General features: G+C 33.6%; 1 protein-coding gene across 5 annotated transcripts; it reads right to left on the bottom strand.

Annotated features, from left to right (window-relative positions):
• Nucleotides 1-4,200: 4,200 nt before the first annotated feature.
• Nucleotides 4,201-18,815, bottom strand: LOC113401119 (PHD finger protein 14). Of its 5 annotated transcripts, none has more exons than XM_064215312.1 (21): nucleotides 18,482-18,815; nucleotides 18,236-18,403; nucleotides 17,784-17,923; nucleotides 17,599-17,707; nucleotides 16,889-17,017; nucleotides 16,621-16,703; nucleotides 16,169-16,323; nucleotides 15,514-15,666; nucleotides 15,070-15,185; nucleotides 13,892-14,010; nucleotides 13,414-13,599; nucleotides 12,937-13,127; nucleotides 12,312-12,418; nucleotides 11,736-11,889; nucleotides 10,594-11,380; nucleotides 9,976-10,087; nucleotides 9,752-9,822; nucleotides 9,586-9,639; nucleotides 7,012-7,139; nucleotides 6,294-6,402; nucleotides 4,201-4,469 (listed from the first exon to the last, which is right to left on the bottom strand). In XM_064215312.1, the coding sequence occupies exons 1-21, from the start codon at nucleotides 18,489-18,491 to the stop codon at nucleotides 4,449-4,451; spliced, it is 3,102 nt and encodes a 1,033-aa protein (XP_064071382.1). In that variant the 5' UTR covers nucleotides 18,492-18,815; the 3' UTR covers nucleotides 4,201-4,448. The 5 variants fall into 5 exon arrangements, with proteins under 5 accessions (XP_064071382.1, XP_064071384.1, XP_064071385.1 ...); XM_064215314.1 differs by having other exon boundaries at nucleotides 12,312-12,361; XM_064215315.1 differs by lacking the exon at nucleotides 11,736-11,889 and having other exon boundaries at nucleotides 10,594-10,841.
• Between the last annotated feature and the right edge of the window lie 313 nt (nucleotides 18,816-19,128).

The following is a 19,128-nucleotide window of genomic DNA, read 5'->3' as shown; positions in this document are numbered from 1 at the left end:
TACTCCAAAACCTTCTCAAAGGGAGAGGAGGCCTTATCCCAGCAGTGAGAAACTTACAGGCTGTTGTTGTATATAAAAAATAAAGACGAAAGAGAAATTGTGAATAGTACTGTACTATGGAGAGATATGTTTAACGATAACGAGCCTTTTGAGCAATCCAGGCCACAATTAATTCGTACTTTCTTACTCTGCACTCCAATTTATGAGCTTAAAATTTTTAACCTTTAAGAAATGAGTATGCTCTTTTCTTGTTGGTTCCCAAGTCGTATCGGTTCGGAAAAACCGCCGACGAAAGCTGGTTCCTCAGTGGTTGTGCGAGGCAGAAAAAATATTTTATTTACAATATAACTTTTACTAAACTAGACGCCCGTTCCGACGTATAAAATTAATAAAAAGTGAATTGAATTTCATTCCATAAAGTAGGAATTTTCAAAAATCCTCTCCTAGTGGATGCTTACCTACGTTACAAAAAAAACTGTTCCAAATTTCAGCTTTCTAGACTTAGTCGATTTGTATATGCATTAGTCATTCAGAGCGAACAATTTTATAAGCATAGATTTTATGATTGATATGATCGAATGCTTGTTTAATAGTTTAAGCTTTAATGAAAATAGTTTGAGCGTCCCTCATTAACAGCTCGCGATTTTTTTTCAAAACAAAGAGTTCTTTTAATTATCTTATGATATATAATTATTTGAAATGTAATATTATGCGTAATTATCAATATTTTTTTACATACTATTTAGTTTCATAATTTAAGTAGAATTATACGTAAAATAAACATTTTACATCAATTAAAATAAGAACATATTTTGCTAAGTAACTTTGTTGGTTTCCTAATTGAATTGCAAATTGGAGCGTATTCAGTCGGATGTGAATTAAAAAACAACTATCATTTAATTTTTAAATACATGTAGGTATGTAATAGTTTTATTAAAAAATGCAATAAAATTCTTAACATCATGTAGATGATAACGACCAAATTCTGAAATTGATGTTATAAAGCGAGTCGGAAAATTTAAAAGGAAACTCTTTTATCCTTCATTTCTAGAGAATCGATTTCCAATTTCAGGAGCCGCAGTTAGAATGAGCGCTCATTCAAGTTGCATCGCAGGCGTGTAACCACCTTCCACCTTGCTTAACGACCTTATCAAACCTGTCTAGTGTTTTATTCAATTGTAAATCTAATTTTCCCAGTAAGTATTATTAATTCTGAAACTAGAATGACGCATGGTTCAGTTAGTTTCGAATAGAAAAGGTTATTTCAATCTTTTCTATTCTAATAATAATGTATAAAGGAAGAGTACCTACTCTTCCTAAAAATACATCCTAATTACCTAATTAGGATGTATTTTTTTAACTAGCAATAATGGGTTTCCTTTTCCGCATCTTTTTAAATCCATGGGACTGAAATAAATATTTCTCTTACATTTTCAAAAATTCTTTGAAAGTGTACATGATAAAAATATATTTTGACTAGTGTCTGCCTGTTTGTCTTGTTTCAGTACGTCCCTTTTCTGTACCGCTGACATTTATGCAAAATTTAATGATGACCGATGGACTAGTGAAGACGAAAACGTCACAAACTCATTTTCGCATTTATAATATCCGTTAGAATTAAATAATTTCCTCATATAAAAGAGCATAGATTTCTATTTCTCATGTTGTAGCATAATGATATTTTTTTGTCTACGATTCTTTTTATAAATATGTGAATATATCCGTCTGGATACGTAATAAAAAAACTCTTATATATCAATAAATATATCCACGAATACACCAAAATAATTTTATTATAACTAGTAGACAAATACGATTACGCACGGATTTTTTTAAGCGGATTACGCACGGATATTCGCACGGATTTCTTTGTGTAGAATACAATTTGATCTGTCTTGTTTCACATAATGTAATCTTACTAAATTAAATAAAAATTAAAGGAAAGATAGGAAATTTTAAAAACGACTGATTTGCAGAACGCTTTTCGGAAATTGTATTTTTTGCTACAGAATGACAATACATTTGTTTAATAAAAAGAAATCATTGTTATCATAATCATCATTCATAACAACGAAATGCGCAATAAAATAATATTCAATTAGCTTTGTCATAGTTTACCTGAATAAAGTATCTTGTTTTATTATTCTCATTATAATATTTATTTATTATTCGAGGGAAATAAACATTATTCGTCAACAATAACATACATGTCTGTCCTGAAATTTTATTGTAAAATAAAAATCCTTAAACTCGCCAAGTGGTTATTCTTCCATGGCGTGTAAAATTTATTGGCTCCATTTTAGTATAGATAGTGAAGTAATTTTCAACATACTGGTATCGTCACATTCCCTAAGTTTGAAGCAGTAAGGATCACATTCATAGTCAACTTTTTATACCAATTACTGAGGCGTTTTTCCTTTTAATATTAATTCAACGCCTCGCTTAATTTACACACAACCAGTTAACTTAAAACAAAACAACATTTGGTGTACGAATTTGAATATGTTTTATTTTAATATTAAATTAACTATTTATATAAATGTATTTGAACAAGACATCTCCTCAAAGGGAGATAAGGGCCTTAGCCCAGCAATGGGATTTTCAGTGACTGTTACTTTTTATTATATAAAAATACTAGCTGCCCCGTCCCAAATTCGTACATTTAAAAGAAGAATTTAATCCCGATATTTTTTCGGGCAATGGGATATAGGTAAACATTCGCCAACCGATATATTCGACCGTACTGTACTAATGCACGGTGCATGCATGCGCGCTTAACACGCCTCGAGTTTTTATCACACATTTATTGAAATATCTAAAACTACGAATTTCAAAGCAGAATAGCAACATTTTTGTACAAAAATAATATTTTATTCATTTTAATAAGGATTAATATTTTACAACGATAAAAAATAAATTTTATCGCAGTAATCGTTATTTTCCCCTAGCGTTATTTGGTACATAAAAACAAAACTTACCTCTTAATAATATTGTTATAATTCCATTTTTAAAAACCTCACGAGGCATTTAAAAGTATAATCATGAAGTATTTCACAGGAATATACTTTTGTAAATTTTATCGCTCTTTAAACACTTGAAATTGCGTTCTCTATCGCGTGAATTCCTAGCAATAGTTTTTTTTTTTATCTTAAGTTAGTTTATTTATTGCCGAGAAATACAAAACTGACTTCGAAAATGCAACGCTAACTTAAAACTTACATCAGAAAAGATATATAAATATTTTTTTAATAAGTATAAAACGCTAAAAATAAAATATATAAAACGATTTATGAATCCAAAAAACAAATATATGTGATACATAAGAAGACTATTACCTACCTGAAAAACTACTAAACCAATATACACTTATAACAGAAGATGCATCACGTTTCGGAAAAGGTTTTAGTATATTGTATGTCGGCGGAAAATCACGTATTTAAGAAAATTACGTGCCAGGAAATTATTGTTTTAATTATTTTTAATAATTGAAAACTGTTTGATTATTAAATTAATAATATTCAGTGAATTTGGAAATGTTAAATTAGTTTGAAATATTTTACCATCCATAAATAGGTGTTATATTGAGTGAATAGTGCCCCTACCCATTTTTGTTATAAAAGATCGAACGCCCGCCGGTATCCGGAGGCTTGTTTGAGCCGTCGGAGCGATCGGACCTCCTCAGTTTGGAATAAATCAGAGAAGAATATTTCCTGCGTTTAATTTCAACCTTCGTGGATGTATAGAAATCAAACCCTGACATTCGTGATGTGAGCAATGATGACGTCATGTTTTTTAAAAACAAGCCGGGACAAGCTACTCCTTCAAATATTTTTATACAAATGGCAGTGCTTCAGTTTCACCCGCTTTAAATTTACTCTTTTCTTTATCAAAACGCCAATAAAAGGGATTATCTATCGAAGAATCTCTATCTCTCCTCTTATAAGCTGGGGTTCCTTCAAACGAGGCGTGACGATCTTGCGGGCCGGCATAGCGAGGGTTATTTATACAAGAGAGTTCATTCCCTGACTGTACTTGCCTCCGCGTTTGGACACCACTATCACTTACCATCACGTCGCGTCGAGTGTTATGCCTACCCAGTTAAAAAAAGACGTGACAAGCGTATATTTTATGTCCTTCTAATATATATAATAAGAATATAAGATAGCATATACGTATATGACGTAAAAATAAAAAACAACATCAGGCTGTTAATATTTATTGTATCAATGATACATAAACACAATAATGCTGCAATTAAACTTATTGAGAATTCACTTACATTATATATACTTAATATATTTACTTTAACAACACATATATTAAGCAAATAAACTAACACAACGAGTACTTATATTCAACTAAGCACATCCAACTCCTAATAATTATTTTCTTTGTAATACTTACACGTGACACGTCACACTTTCTGTACTGGTTCTACGTTCGCCGATTTAATTGTTTTCCTCCAAATCCTTCAAGAAACGTTATATTAGTATACAATATAATAAAAACTAATATTTCGTCGTTACAATATTTTTTTATGATATAGGTAGGCGGACGTGCAAGTGATCGGAGAAACATTAACCGTTCCTTACATCGCCCATGGCCAACCTCGGGAATTAAGATGTTATGTGCCTTGTGCCTGTAATTACACCGGCCCACTCATCCTTCAAACCGGAACACAACAGTAGTAGGTACTGTTGTTCGGCGGTAGAATATCTTATGAGCGGGTGGTATCTACCCAGAGGAGCTTTGCCCAAAGCCCTACCACCAAATATAAACACCAAGAATAATACATACATCATCATTAACCATACTAATCGACTTTATATATAAAACGTGTTTCCACGTTATATAGAATTTAAATAAAAAAAGAACCTGAACGGACGTGCTTTGATTTCGCTAATAATAACAGTTAAAATAAATTGCCGTGTGGTACGGAAAGTTCGTGCCGATTTTAAAAACGCAACAAATTTATATTTTGGCTTATATTTATTAAATACGAGACGAAATGATTCAGTGACTCGAACAAGTGGTTATCTATCGAATACTGCTTATTCGAACTCAGACAAGCAACAAAAATTGTCTGTCTAAATCTCATTGTCTTTGTTAAGTATCTATAATATTTGACAATACGCCAGAAAGCTATATTAGAGTAGGGTCAATGCCGGTAGACTCTGTACTAGTAATCAGTAACTAAACACGACTAAGAACTAATTCGTGATAATTATACATTTATGTTTAAAATTAATTTTATACATGGAAACCTTCCTGTATTGAATACTCTGCCACGTGTCCATATGTGATCCAGCCCGTATATAGATAAATATAGCGTGATTCATTAAACTCCATACAATCAAGAGGATAAACCTTTGCCCAACAATTGCCCACAAAGATGCAAGATGTCTGTATTTTAGAATATGTCTTTTAAAAATCGACACGAACTTCCTAAAACCCTATATGCTCTTGAATGAATTAAAACAGAGCTTGAAAACGAGTCCAATTAATAAAATTATTATAAATAAATTAATAATTTGACTATGGCATTTATCTTTAATCTATATAATATTATATGATTAATACATAACTTTAAATGATTTGTTAAGCATTTAAGAGTACGAGAAATTTGTAAGATTTTTGTAAAGAGGTTTGTGATAAGTTTTATATAAATATTATCTTCTTACATTACAGCTGTAATTCATTAAAACGCTTTCAAGCACTTTTAGTAATTATTAGCAATGCAACGCTTTTGAAGAAAGAAATGTTAAACGCAGCTCGCGAACTAGGGTGTTTCACTCAAAACTATTTGCATTAAGATAATTTATATTACATTAGCATTATTAAAAAAAAAACAGTAAAAAGAATATCATGATAAAGTAAATTAAATATAACCCAAAAAGTCAAGTAAAATATTTCTATGCAAAAATGAACAGGCTGTGATTTATAAATATTTAATAAATAAAATGATTTCAAATTCTAAAAATAAAGCAAACAACTGACATTTTTTTTCATGCGTATAAATTCATAAACAAACTTATTGCTGCAACAGGAATTTTATATATTTAAATAAACAAACGTTTGGGCAATGAATTTATATAGAACAAATAAAATAAAAGCATCGTGAGAGAAAAGGAAAAATGAGACTTCAAAAATCAAGTCTTATTGACTTGATTGTATATAAAACAATTTAGATCCACCCTTGCCAACAAAATTAACAACAAAAATCTCTATATTTTCTCTCGAAAACGTAATAAAATAAAAACTTTGAACATTCACGAGTTAAGGTAAACACTCACAGTAGGATCGCAGTCGGCACAATGCCACGAGTAGCCTCGCTTCTTCGGATTCTTATTCAGAGGCGGCTCCAAGCAAGTGAAGTGGTAACGTTTGCTGCACTCGTCGCATCTGAATACAAACAATTGCTTGCTCGAGAACTAGAGGATTCCAACTATTCGTAACTCGTCGCTTAACTTAATAGATAGCTGGGAACTTGGCTACGTGTGTGTTTCGCGATTAGTTTAAATGCTAATGTAGTTGAGATTTGTGGTAGGTTTCGTTGAAGAATACATATCTCTGATACATTATACCGTTGTCTTCCTGCCTTTCCAATAAATATTTATTTAGATTTGACTAATAACTACTATAATATCATTTTGAGTATTGTACAATTCTATGTATTTATAATATAAACTTATGTATATATGCAAAATAGTGCAGTAAAATTATTGTTATTTTTCGTATCATTTTTCGAGGAACTGATGGATTCTACATTGTATGTTATCATTATGTTAGTTATTTCGTACAAACGCAAAACAAAATGCAAAAGAGCTCCTACTTCTGATTATATATTAATAATTTCTAAATTGTATTACACTATTTTTGAATATTCTGAGTATTTTATATTTAGAATTTTAAATTCTTCAAAATGATATTCTGTTCAGAAATACATACATGTGTATGTGTGTCTAAACAGAAGTACGACACGCAGTTTACACAAACACAGGACATATTCACCTGACGAGGTTGGCGGTGTCGCCGGGCTGCTGGCACACGTCGCAGTGCGTGAGCGGCGGCAGCGCGCTGGCGTGCGGCGCGGCCTCGCCGGCGCCGCCGCTCCTGCGCACGCGACTCTCACGCGAACGCTAGCCGTCAATTTTTTTTACTCACAGTACGAGACATGCGCGCTAATTGGCACCGGTGCGCGGTGCTCGGGCTTCGTTCGAGCACGCTTTCGTAGGGACTCTCAGTCACCCACTCATAAACAGTGATATTTTTCAGTACTATTTTTCGGTTTTAAGGGTGCGTCAGTCTATATTGGCACGGGGACGAAATATCTCATTTGTCATGGGCCTCATAGACGGTTAGTTAGTTAATAGTAATAGTTCACATATTATCTATCAGAATCAATCAATCAATCAATCGATCAATCAATCAGCGTCGATGTTGACTTATTTATCATTAATTATGCCTACTGCTAGTCCGCTTCGAAGAAACGCTACACTTGGTGGTGAATGTTTAGTATATACATTGATTTATAGGAAGCATACGTCATTCCTATCATTCATATAAGTTTTATGAAAAAATCTATGATGTCACAACCTTTCCGCCTATTACCCTAACTGACACGGCTATAAACCCTCGTAGAACCTCCCGGTTCTTTGCAATGATTTTTTACCAGACAGAAACTACTCGTATTATTATTTATAATTCACTGAATAAATTATTGATGTATATTTATGTGACGAATATTATTATTGTTTATTTAATTTTGTTTTTAATCTGAATTTATTTGTTATTTAAATCAATTTTTTATATAATATTAATAACAGAAGTAAAAACTACGTTAAATGTAAAATAAAATATCAATTGATTAACATTTCATTTGATTAACACTACCAGGAATGTTATGGACATGTATATTTCCGATTTGGATATGAATAAAAATTACATTTTACCGTTTTCAGATACGTATACAAAATTCTTTCGGATTGTCCAATTACTTCGGATAGTTCCAGTTACGGATATTACATAGAAATATTATAAAACAAAAAAACTGACAAGACATGAATTTTACTTTATTTGTTGCTTATTTTTATGGTTGAAAATAATAACTGAAAAAAAGGAACTTTAAAATTAAATTAGCTACTTTCTTTGCTTCGGATATCCAATAGTTACGAATACGGAGCAACCCTAGTTTGAACCCCAAGTAAGGTGGTTGAGTTGTTGTTAACTGGTATTATTGTAGACTACGTATTTTGAAGACAACCGACACAAAAACATTTTCAATATTCAACTTACGACTAGATATTTATATATAACAACACTAACGTTAACAACACTAATTCACTTCCAATTTGACACCTTTAGAGAATATATTAATTATTTATTATTTAAAAAAACCTTTTATATAAAATTAAACGAATAGATACTTTATCAAATGTTCATAGACTGATCCGAAAGCGTGACGTGTCCAGATTTTCATAATAACGTAGTCATTACAATACATTTCAAATGAAAAGTCAAAAAGAAATCCAAGAATACGTACACCATACATCTCTGGATATTTTTAAGCTTTTCGTCTCGTCCATTGTTTCGTCCGCGTAACAATACGTGATGCGATAACAAAAGATATCGCAGACCCCCAGCCTTCGCGAATGTAAAGTCTAATGTGCCAAGTACGTCTTTAGTGAAACACTTTTCTCCGGCATTTAGCCGTATGAATAACGTTTAAAAGGTGAACGTAAAATTATCAACTTCTTTACTAAACGGAACAAAAAATATAGGACAATATACACTAATTGTTCTAATATATATTCGCACTAACTTTAATTTCATATATTTTAAAAATCTATTTCTTGATTAAACAACCAATAGATAACATTAAACATATTTTGATTTGCAAACTAACATAATCAGATAACGTCTTAAGTCATTACATTAATATTTAATATTCGAACGATTATTTTACATAACATACGATGAGCTTCGAGACAGTCCAAAGTCTGCAATGCTGTCTTCCATGTAAAAGTTCATGTTTCGTGACTAACTGAGATAACGCTTATTTCATACAATAAAACGTATTATATCATATGTGAAAAGGGAAATTTTATAAACAAATTTGATCTTAAATTGACATGACGTCTTCGATCAAGATCTAAACTAACCTGTGCCATCAAATATAAGTCAAAATTAGTATGTTGAATATCCCTGAGTTTATTATCGAAATTAAAATTATGCAAAGTAAAATTAAAGCGAATGTAGATAAGAATCAAGAGTGGAATCATGTTGTATTATAAATAAATATGTATTAATCAAGAACAGTCTTGTAGTGTACAATATAGCTGAGCTAATACCAAATCGCGTGGAATATATAAATCTAATATTATTCATCATTTATTTTTTTTTGTTTATTATTTTTTATTTAGCAATTTGTTCTCGGTAGAATTTAAGACACATTTAATATAATCTTGCAAAATTACGATAAAAATGGCTATTATGAACCTATTTGAATAGATTTTAATTGAATTCAAATAATTATTTTATTTTATTTTTACATTCTTATGATACATCGGATGTTGTGAAAATTACCTTAGGTTTTGATATCGCAACCGGCTCGATCGGTTTTTCGTCCTGATTGGGAAGCTTGGAAATAATAGATTAAAAGTTTTTTATCGGATATATTTTATAAAATTTTTACTTATAAAATACCTATTTAATATAAATTTGAAACATATGTTATTTGTCATATACTCACGGATGTGTTAGCGAGTGGATCGGGAGTCGTCGGAGTCGCTGGCGGCGGAGACTTCGGCGCTTCGTGTTCTGCTTGCTGCGGACAAACATACATTTTTTAAACTATGTATAACATTCTTAAAAAAGCTTTTAAATTTCTCTTTTGCTTTCATTTTTTTTTTTTCAAGATATTTTAGAAATATTTTCTTAAAGGATCTTATTACTATATTTTCAGAAATATGTAACTTGCCTTTGATAGTTTCTTGATGACGGCTGGAGGAGGTCCGTCGTTGCTGTCCGTGGGAACGTAGAACATCTGCGTGTCTAGAGACCCGTCCGGTTTGGGAATAGGTTTAATCTGAAAAAATAAACTCGTTAGTATAACATATAAATACAAGATTATAAACAATACAAATATATTATTATTTTCTATTATTACTATTATCGGTTATAGAACTAATTTACTTCAAAGGACTATAAGAATCGAAAAACCATGCCAAATCTGGCAAACTGCAAGCAACATCAGGCGACACGGGGAGGAACCGGCTTAGTACTAAATAAGGAGATTAATTTTTTCGAATTTAAATACAGAGATATAACCTATTTCCACACTCTAAGAAGGAATTAAGAAAAAAATAACAAGCGAATAAAAAGTTTGCGAGCGAAGTGAAAAGGAAAGTGACAATAATATTGTTAAGAATTGGAAATATGAAAATAAATATTCATTTAAATGAAAACTATAAAAAATGTAAATGATTCTTACGCAGGCAAATTAACTAGTGACGAGATGTTTATTTTCAATTACACAAATACTAAATAATTATAGTATCCTGGTATAACTGCGATTTTTCAACAAAAACATACTTTGATTGTGATCCTAGGATGCGGAGGCTCGGGATTCTCCATATCTTGCGTCTTCTTCTTCCTCTTATGCTTGTGGGACTTCGAGGGCGATCGCATGAGATCGGGCGAGTAGCGAGACCTGTGTTTCTCCTTTCTCCGCTTCCTATTGGCTTTGTACATCGCGATGTCCGACGACAAATTAGCCAGGGTGTTCTCTATCGAACTCTCGATAGCTTTACTGTCCCTCTCCTTGGAATCGTTGAGGAGTGCTGAAAATGATAAGTTTTGCGAATAGAAACTCGAGTCTTTCGGCGGAACGACGTTCGCTGAATCGTTCGAGTGTTCGTTGTGGGAGTCGTTGGGGCTGTCCGCGACTATCGGAGTGATGGACATGAGTGGCGTGTTCGTGAGTATGGGCGACGTGAAGCTGCGTTTGTGAATCTTCTTTGTCGATATCTCGCTTTCGCCGCCCGATGTCGACGAGTAGTCCTTTTTAGATTTCGCCTTCTTCTCCTTCTTCGACTTTATTTCCGAACTTTCGTTTCCGTCGCTACTGAACTCGAACGGTTTTATCGTTACTTTTATAGGCGAAACGTTTTCTGAAGATATATTAATCTTTGTTTTCTCCACTTTGTGTATTTTTTCGGGTTTAGGCTTCGGTGGTGGAGAATTCGGGACTGAGCCTGGGCTTTGGGGTTCAGATATTATCGCACCGTCTTTGCTGTAGCGAATACGAGACCGGCGTGGAACTTTCTTTTCCAGCACTTCAGGTTCTGAATCTGATGTTTTGTCGCACTCAGAACATTGCCTGATAAAAAAACATATATTATTATAAACTTATAAGTTTTTTTACTGTTATAGAAATTAAATTAAGACAGACAAAAATAATAAGTAAAAATTAGTAGTTATAAATATTAGAAAAAATACTTTCCACCAAAACTTATATTGTTTGTACAATCTTATCTAACGGCAAAATTTGCAACAAAAGTAGTTAAACATTTTTGAAAATAGGTTATTTTATAGACAAGGAGCCATACTTTTGTTATGTATTATCTAAAAAACCACTCAAAATAAAATTTAACGAATTCCGCTAAGCGATACACCCAACAAATCGTGGACGTAAATGACCAGCGAGGTCGAGACCCGACGAAGCAGCAACTCACCAGCCGTAGAGCTTGCTCTTCTTGGGCGGGCGCTGCAGCGGCGGGCGCAGGCAGTGCAGGTGGTAGTGGTGGCGGCACGTGTCGCACGCCGCCATCAGGTGCTGCTCGCTGCTGCGCGCGCACACCGCGCACTCGCGGGCCAGCGCGCCCGTCGCTGCGCGCACGGGCGTTACACGAGTGCGCACGCGCGCACGCGAGCCGACGCGGGCGCGCGTGCGCACGTGCGCACGGCGACACGTTTGGTTCCAATTTTATACATCGATCGAATAAGACAATCTATTGATCTCGAGTGCCTTGTATTACGATGACTCATTCGGCCGTCGTATCAGAAACCGTACACAGGAGTACGAGCACAACAGGACTAGCGTTGTTTTTGCATACACAGTGCCAATATCTTACATCTATAGACTTAGTTGGGTTAAAGAAATTGTGTACAATACACAAACAAAATGTTACGTTAATATTTAAACGTTTGATATTATCATATGTACTGAGTAAGATATTTTTATTTACCACGTGTAATTTAAACTACAATAAGGTAAGTTAACATGCTATTAGTAATAATCGAGTACGGACCTTCTAACGAAGTAGACAGAACTTTTCCTTGGCGAGCGTCCGGGTTGTCGCTAAGAGGAAAACCAACGCCCATCTTAAGTGCAGCCGCGGTGGGTACAGATATCGACCTGCTGGCCCGCCCACCATACAGTACGCCCGTAATAACACGCGCTTGGTTCATATCCGAATACGGGACGGCAAGTTAAGATTTGGCTGTTGAGGGCTCTCTCCCGTCATTTGTCTGTTTTATGACATTTACAGGGAAATACCAAAATTCGTACTTAAAGAGATAGAACCCCCAAAAACCCTCAATGTCAACTTGCTATCCTGTATAAAGTACCATTTGCATATAATTCTGAACATTTTGATTTGGTTCATTTAGGATTGATAGATTCATCTTATAGATAAAAATAATCAATTACCAAATTTTCACGACACTATAACTGTTAATCTCTATTAACAGTTAATATTCCATAAATGTATTTATGTTAAAAGTTTCAAATTTACATTTTAATTATTATTTCACAAAATTTAATAACAAATTATCGACAAAATAAAAAAGAACTGAGTAAACTTTAAATGAAGATATAAGTGTTTAGGGTATGACTTCATAGACTATCAAATCATAATCAAAATAATTGCATACCGTTTGTGTAATTGCTGTGGGGTCACTTTGGGCGTGGATCGAGGAACTGTAGGCGGTATGAGTGGCTTTTCCTCCATTATGGTCGGCATCGTTTTCTTCGGTGATAAAGCTATAATCGCATCGTATATTTTCTGAAGGCCCTGCCGCGTGGACGCTAGCTCTGCTAAAACGTCTGTATTCTCTTTTGATGCCTATAATAGATCGATCGACTTATTTGTTTTGAAATGTTTGTCGGTCTAGACAGATTTTGAAACATACGAAATAACTCACTAAAAAGATAAAAGGCGGCGTATGTTACGAAGTGACGGTACATGATACTCCTAAATATTTTTAAGGATGTTTTAAATTTGTAACGCTTAAAGTGTACAAAAAAAAAACTTAAATTAATTTATTTAAGACGTCAAAACTCAATCGTCTTTTGATAAAATTAAATCAGGGTTCTTATACATAATATCAGCCGTCATATTTTTATATTACCTCGTCATAATCAGTCCTTAGTTTCTCATCGTCCACTACCAACTTCTCATTTTCCTTGGTGAGCCTCTCGAGGGATTTCCTCAAGGATGTGACGCGAGTGTTCCTCTCCAGGTAGTAGCCGACGAACTCGACGGAGAATGCGGGCGGGACGTGCCACCGCCGGGACACGTCCTTGAGAGCCGCCATCTTGTTGAAAACGGATGTGTTTGAGTACAATGAATGCCTGTGTCCTTGTTTGAAGTTCAAGCTTGCTTCATAACAAATTTCATCAATTTGGTTCAGTGGTTTAGACGTGAAAGAGTAACAGACGGATAGATGAGCATTATTTACAAGTATTAAAAAACGAGATGAATGGCATTTAAAAAGTAAAGTAAACGGATCAGCGCTCAGAAAAATTCCCAAAAAAATTAACTCTTTTAATGATTCTGTAATTGTGTGTATGTGTGTGTGTGCGAGTAACAATGAGCGCGCGGCAGACCTGCGCGTCCTGGAACTCCAGCGCGTGCGTGTCGACGCCCATGCACTGCGCCTTGCGCTGGAACTTGCGCATGGCGCCCGCGCTGCTGTACACCATGCGGGCCATCTTCTGCGTCGGCACTGCGGACGCCCAGCGCTCGTTATACGGACTCGCGTTAATAGCGCGTGTCTGACCGGTGAGGTGCGACACTTCTATTTTGTAAACACTATTCAATAGCAGTAAACAAAACAAGCAAGGTGTCCCGCTACTGAACCTCTCTCTTCTCGAGGGGAAGGTTTGAAGGTTGTTCTACCGTGCTGCTTAAATTCGGATCGGTGTAGCAGGTTTTCCTTCACCGCCAAACGCAATATGAACTATTAACATATTCACAAAATAATCACATAAAACTTAGTAGAACTAATCTGGGCTTGAACATTCTACGGTTACAATAAACATATTAATACTATATCGAGTACACAGCCCAAATGAATAAAAAACTTGAAAACATGTCTGAGTAAAGACTATCTATATGATTATGTTACTGGAACTCTAGTGGAGCAGACGCCTTCGCGTCTAACGTATTGAAGAAGTATCGGATTGTCACCAACGGTAGCTGCAACAATTGGCTATCGACTATTTTATTATAATAATAATGGTTTCATACGTTGGATAATTTAGAATACGGGAAGAATATGATACTTTTGACTACAAGACAGAGATTAGTTTGTCAATTACTGTGTCAGTGCCTTTTATACTTGTAAATATCAACATACAGTACTAACTATGTAACTATTAACCTAGGGTAAGACTTACGATAGGTAATCGATAAGGTTAAATTTAAATATGGAATAAGAATAGTAGAATATGACAATGCCATAATTCATGTTATCTACTGGCCACTGTATCCTACTCAGCTAATTGATAAATACTACTAGAATACAAAAAATTAAACTCTTACAAAATTGTCAATGTGTGAGTCTAGATCTAGTTCATTGAATGAACGAAAGAACAGTAAACAGAATAATATATATCTGAACTAATAAAAAATGACCGATTACTGATTAGGAAAATATGGTTTTCCTATAGCGACTCGTAGGCATTAGCACACGAATCGTTCCTTGAATCTATATCCAACGGCTGCTATTGAGCGGACATAAAAAAAATGTATACAAAATGTATAAAGATAAAATATTGTGTACCCCAAGGTGGATTCCTGTTTTCTTTCTGCTGCGAATATTTCTTTCTATATTTGATTAATTTTCGCTGAATCCTTTTCTTCTCTTCCGTACTTAATTTATTTTGCAAATCCAATTTTCTATAAAATAAAAAAAATATATTTATAACATTTACGTGGAAAGATATTGGGAATTAAATAATAAAATTTATACTGTGCATTTTTCCAACACTACAATATTATATGAGCGGCCTGCCCCGCTTTGGGTGAAATTTATTAATAAAGAAAAGTACTTAAATATAATGTAGCTTTCTTATCAGTAGAATAAAATAGAATTGTATCATTAGTTCCTTCGATTTTCCCCTAATCACATATAAACAAATTTTACCTCTTTATAATATTAGTATAGATATGCCTTGTCGGTTTATTGACTAGCTTGTCTGAGTACACGGTGAGACAAGGTATTTACCTTTTCTCCGTCCTCAGCTGCAGCGCCAGCCAATTTCTCTTGCGTTTCTTGACTAGTGCTTTGTCTGAATGCAAGCGGCAATGCGCGTAGAAGGGATCCGCTTGTTCTGCTTCTTCTGAATGCGCCTCAGCTAATAGTCCTTCACGTTGTCCACTATTATAACAAAAACATAAAATTAAACTTTAAAACTTAATTATTTTTTTAAATGAATACAAATGACACGTATTTGTGGAGTGGAGTGTTTGGGTAATAATTTATATTGCATATTGAAATCAGTATTATGTAGATAATTTTTTTTCTATTTTATTTGGTCGTTTTATACATATAACTGCTTTTGACACGCTTGACACTCTAGCTAGACATAAAAATAATTAAAAAAAAGTGTAGCGTTAATACTTGATTAATATTGACTTTCAAGCAGGATATATTATAATTATATGTATTTAACTGACATAACTGTATTTTAAATGTTGGAAAACTTTGTTGCCGGTTCCTCTCGGTAGAATCTACATTCCGAATCGGTGGTAACTTTACGTTTAATACAGTATACAAATGTGTAAAATGACGATTCAAAGGTACTCGTAAAAGCCTACTCGAATGAAGTATATTTAAATTTAGAAATATCATATTACGGTATAATAGTGGGGGCACTGACCAGGTGACGTGGAAGAAGGTCTTGCAGAGGCCGGCGTCGCAGCCCACGCACACGCCGGTGCGCGCCAGCGTGGCGTGCGCGCACAGCGCACACGAGCGCGCGCCCCACCGCGAGTACGCCATCTCGAACAGCGTCACGCCCGACAGCCGCTCCACCTGCTCCACACACTCACTCACCACCACCGCGCCTCCCACCCACCGCCTCGCTCTCGGCGGCCCGAGGTATTGGTGTTTGACTACAGGTGTCGCCTAAGTAATTATTACCTAGGCGACCCTTTTAGAACTTTTGTTCCAGGATAAGAACTCTTGGGAGGTTTATTTCGACGAGTTTCATCTTTTGATAATATTATGATTCAGCAAATATTTTATATAGTATAATATTAGGTAATAAACTTGTGATATATAAATCGAAAACAATGTGTGGTCTGCAGAATTAAATATAAGATGTAATACCTCTGAGAATGCTACTCCTGGCACATAAAGTGCACACACGAGATGAACCCATGCACCGACTTCAGTTTCTTTGAAAATACCACCTAAAACGAAAATCATTATAAATATAAAATTCATACTCTTTTATAGGTGCACTAAAAAAAAAACAGTCTTTTTCCTTTTTTGAATCCATTTTTAATGTACTTATACTTTTGTATTATATTTTTATGCATACAATATATTGAATAACCAAGAAATTTTAACTTTAGTATTTAATTTAATTATTTACCTTTATTGGGGCACAGTTCACAATTAGGATCTGTGACACCCGCTTTGCAAGCTTCACAGAACCAAGGTTCTGTTGATGCAGAACTGACTGTACTTGATTCACTTGTTACATCCGAAACTCCATAACAACCTAAAACAAAAAATAATCTCAATTTTCTATCGTCAATTTTTTTTTTATTTAAACAAATATTTTTTTATTAAAATGCCGAAAAATTTAACCAGGACAGGCACCTTCGTAAGTAAATAGACCGTAAGTATAAAGATTACTCTATTATTTGTAATTGACTTTACAATATACCAACAGCTGCTTTTTAAAAAAATATGTCATAGAATGAAAACAGTAATTGTTGTATTAAGTTTGGAAAGTAAATTTTATTATAATTTATATTTTCATTTATACTATCTTTAATTGGAAGTGCACATGCTGCATTCAATTTCACCTGAATTAGGTAGGTGAATCTACTTTAAAATTGGTTTATAGGATTTGACTAAATAGGTTAATAAGGCATACACTTAAATGCTTGTAAAAATACAGTAGCCGTTGCCATAGCAACAAAGTTGTTTACATAAGAAATATTTTACATACATAAATAATATGCTTTAAAATAAAAGAGTATTACTCTTTGGTATGTTTTTTTTTTAATATAATATCTCTTAACTATTAACTCATCTGTATAAGAAACTGTTTTATATAAAATTCAAATAATATACCTTCATGAACTGTAACACCACAGCCATCACATTCAACAATTTCATTAAAATCATCACTTCTTGAGCCAAGGCAACCCGCACAGATCATGACATTGGCTAATTCTGGAAACTATAATCAAACATTATAAAGAATAATTTATCTATTAGGGAAATTTCTATGAGAACAGTCTTTTAACTTTAAATACCTTAAATTCTTGTAATTTAGCTTTCTCGAGAAGATCTGTTACACTCATCTCTTCACCGAGTTTGCCTGTTGTGTTTTTGTATTCATCTTCACCGTCTGTTTCTGATTGTTCATCAGAGCTACCACTATTTGCATTTTTTTCTGAAAGTTGAATAATACTAATATAATAATTATTTATTTAAATATTTATTTTAAATTTAAATTATAATTGAACTGGCTCATTACTCTACTGGCTAGCTTTGAAGTCAGGCCAAGAAGCATTCCAGTTTTAAAACTAGCTGTGATTACCCCCCAGCACCTCATTTGTGTGGGATTTCCTTTCTATCAAATTGAGATGAAGCTTTATAATATGAGAAGAAGCACTTGAGTGCAAGAAAGTGCACTTGCACACACTTATACCATATATTAATATTTGATATACTATAAAATTAAAATATAAAACGCGTTTCATACTTTTATCGTCATCGTCGGTGTTTATAGAATAGTCGTCACTTTCCTCCGGATGATCTTCTATTCGAAAATCGGAATCGTCAGAACTCTCGCCCTCGCCAAGATCGAAGTCCAATAAGGATTGTGGCTGTTCAACAGGCTTAACCTTACGCTTTGCAGGACCTCTAGTCTCTACAATAAGTATATAATTAACACCGGCTAGGAAATAATCGCCAGATATCTTATACAGTTAAATAAACAAACACTTACGATTATTCATTTTTTATAACACGTCGCATTAAGGTAAAATTCTATAACTTAATAATGCGGATTATTATAGGGTAAATTTTACCTAAACATAATATTATAAATTGTTAACATGAGCAATAACACATTACATTAGGTACAGCTAGCGAAATTTTGACAGAAAAATATTCTCACACATTCGTATAATGAGAAAAGAATTAAAGCTCAGAAATTGGAGCTTTGTTTTGATTATTACTAAATCGCAACTAATATTAGAAATTATAAACTTTATTTATACAATTTTTATTAGTAATATATGACTTGATGTACACTTATCCTAATTTTAAGCATTACAGATTATAAAATATATTTAAACATATTGTCCGCTCTACACATTGATGTCATCGTTCTGTTAGACTTCGTCCTTCTAGAGATCAAATTATATTTATTAATTATATATAATTTGTAATGAAATAGTTGACTTGTTTATAAATAATTAAAACATTCATAAAATAAAAACAAATCTTGATTACAAAATACACTTTTCAATTAATAGAAATGCATGATTGACATACATAACAACAACTATTAAGATAATTTCAAATAAACAAAGCACAAAGTTTTGTTATTCAGGTTATTACTTGATACGTCTGCTTAAAGATAATATTCTT

The sequence above is a fragment of the Vanessa tameamea genome, chromosome 7 (genome assembly GCF_037043105.1).
Source record: "Vanessa tameamea isolate UH-Manoa-2023 chromosome 7, ilVanTame1 primary haplotype, whole genome shotgun sequence".
Taxonomy (NCBI): domain Eukaryota; kingdom Metazoa; phylum Arthropoda; class Insecta; order Lepidoptera; family Nymphalidae; genus Vanessa; species Vanessa tameamea.
Note: the sequence above shows the minus strand (reverse complement) of the source record. Positions and strands in the feature narration are given on the sequence as shown.

Bases quoted from the DNA above. Each gene is read 5' to 3' on its own strand.
- LOC113401119 (XM_064215312.1), bottom strand. The intron at 13,600-13,891 runs GTCTGCCGCGCG...GTTTTCAACAAG, and splicing joins TGGAGTTCCAGGACGCGCAG to ATGGCGGCTCTCAAGGACGT. The intron at 4,470-6,293 runs GTGAGTGTTTAC...CGTTTCTTGAAG, and splicing joins GTGCCGACTGCGATCCTACT to GATTTGGAGGAAAACAATTA.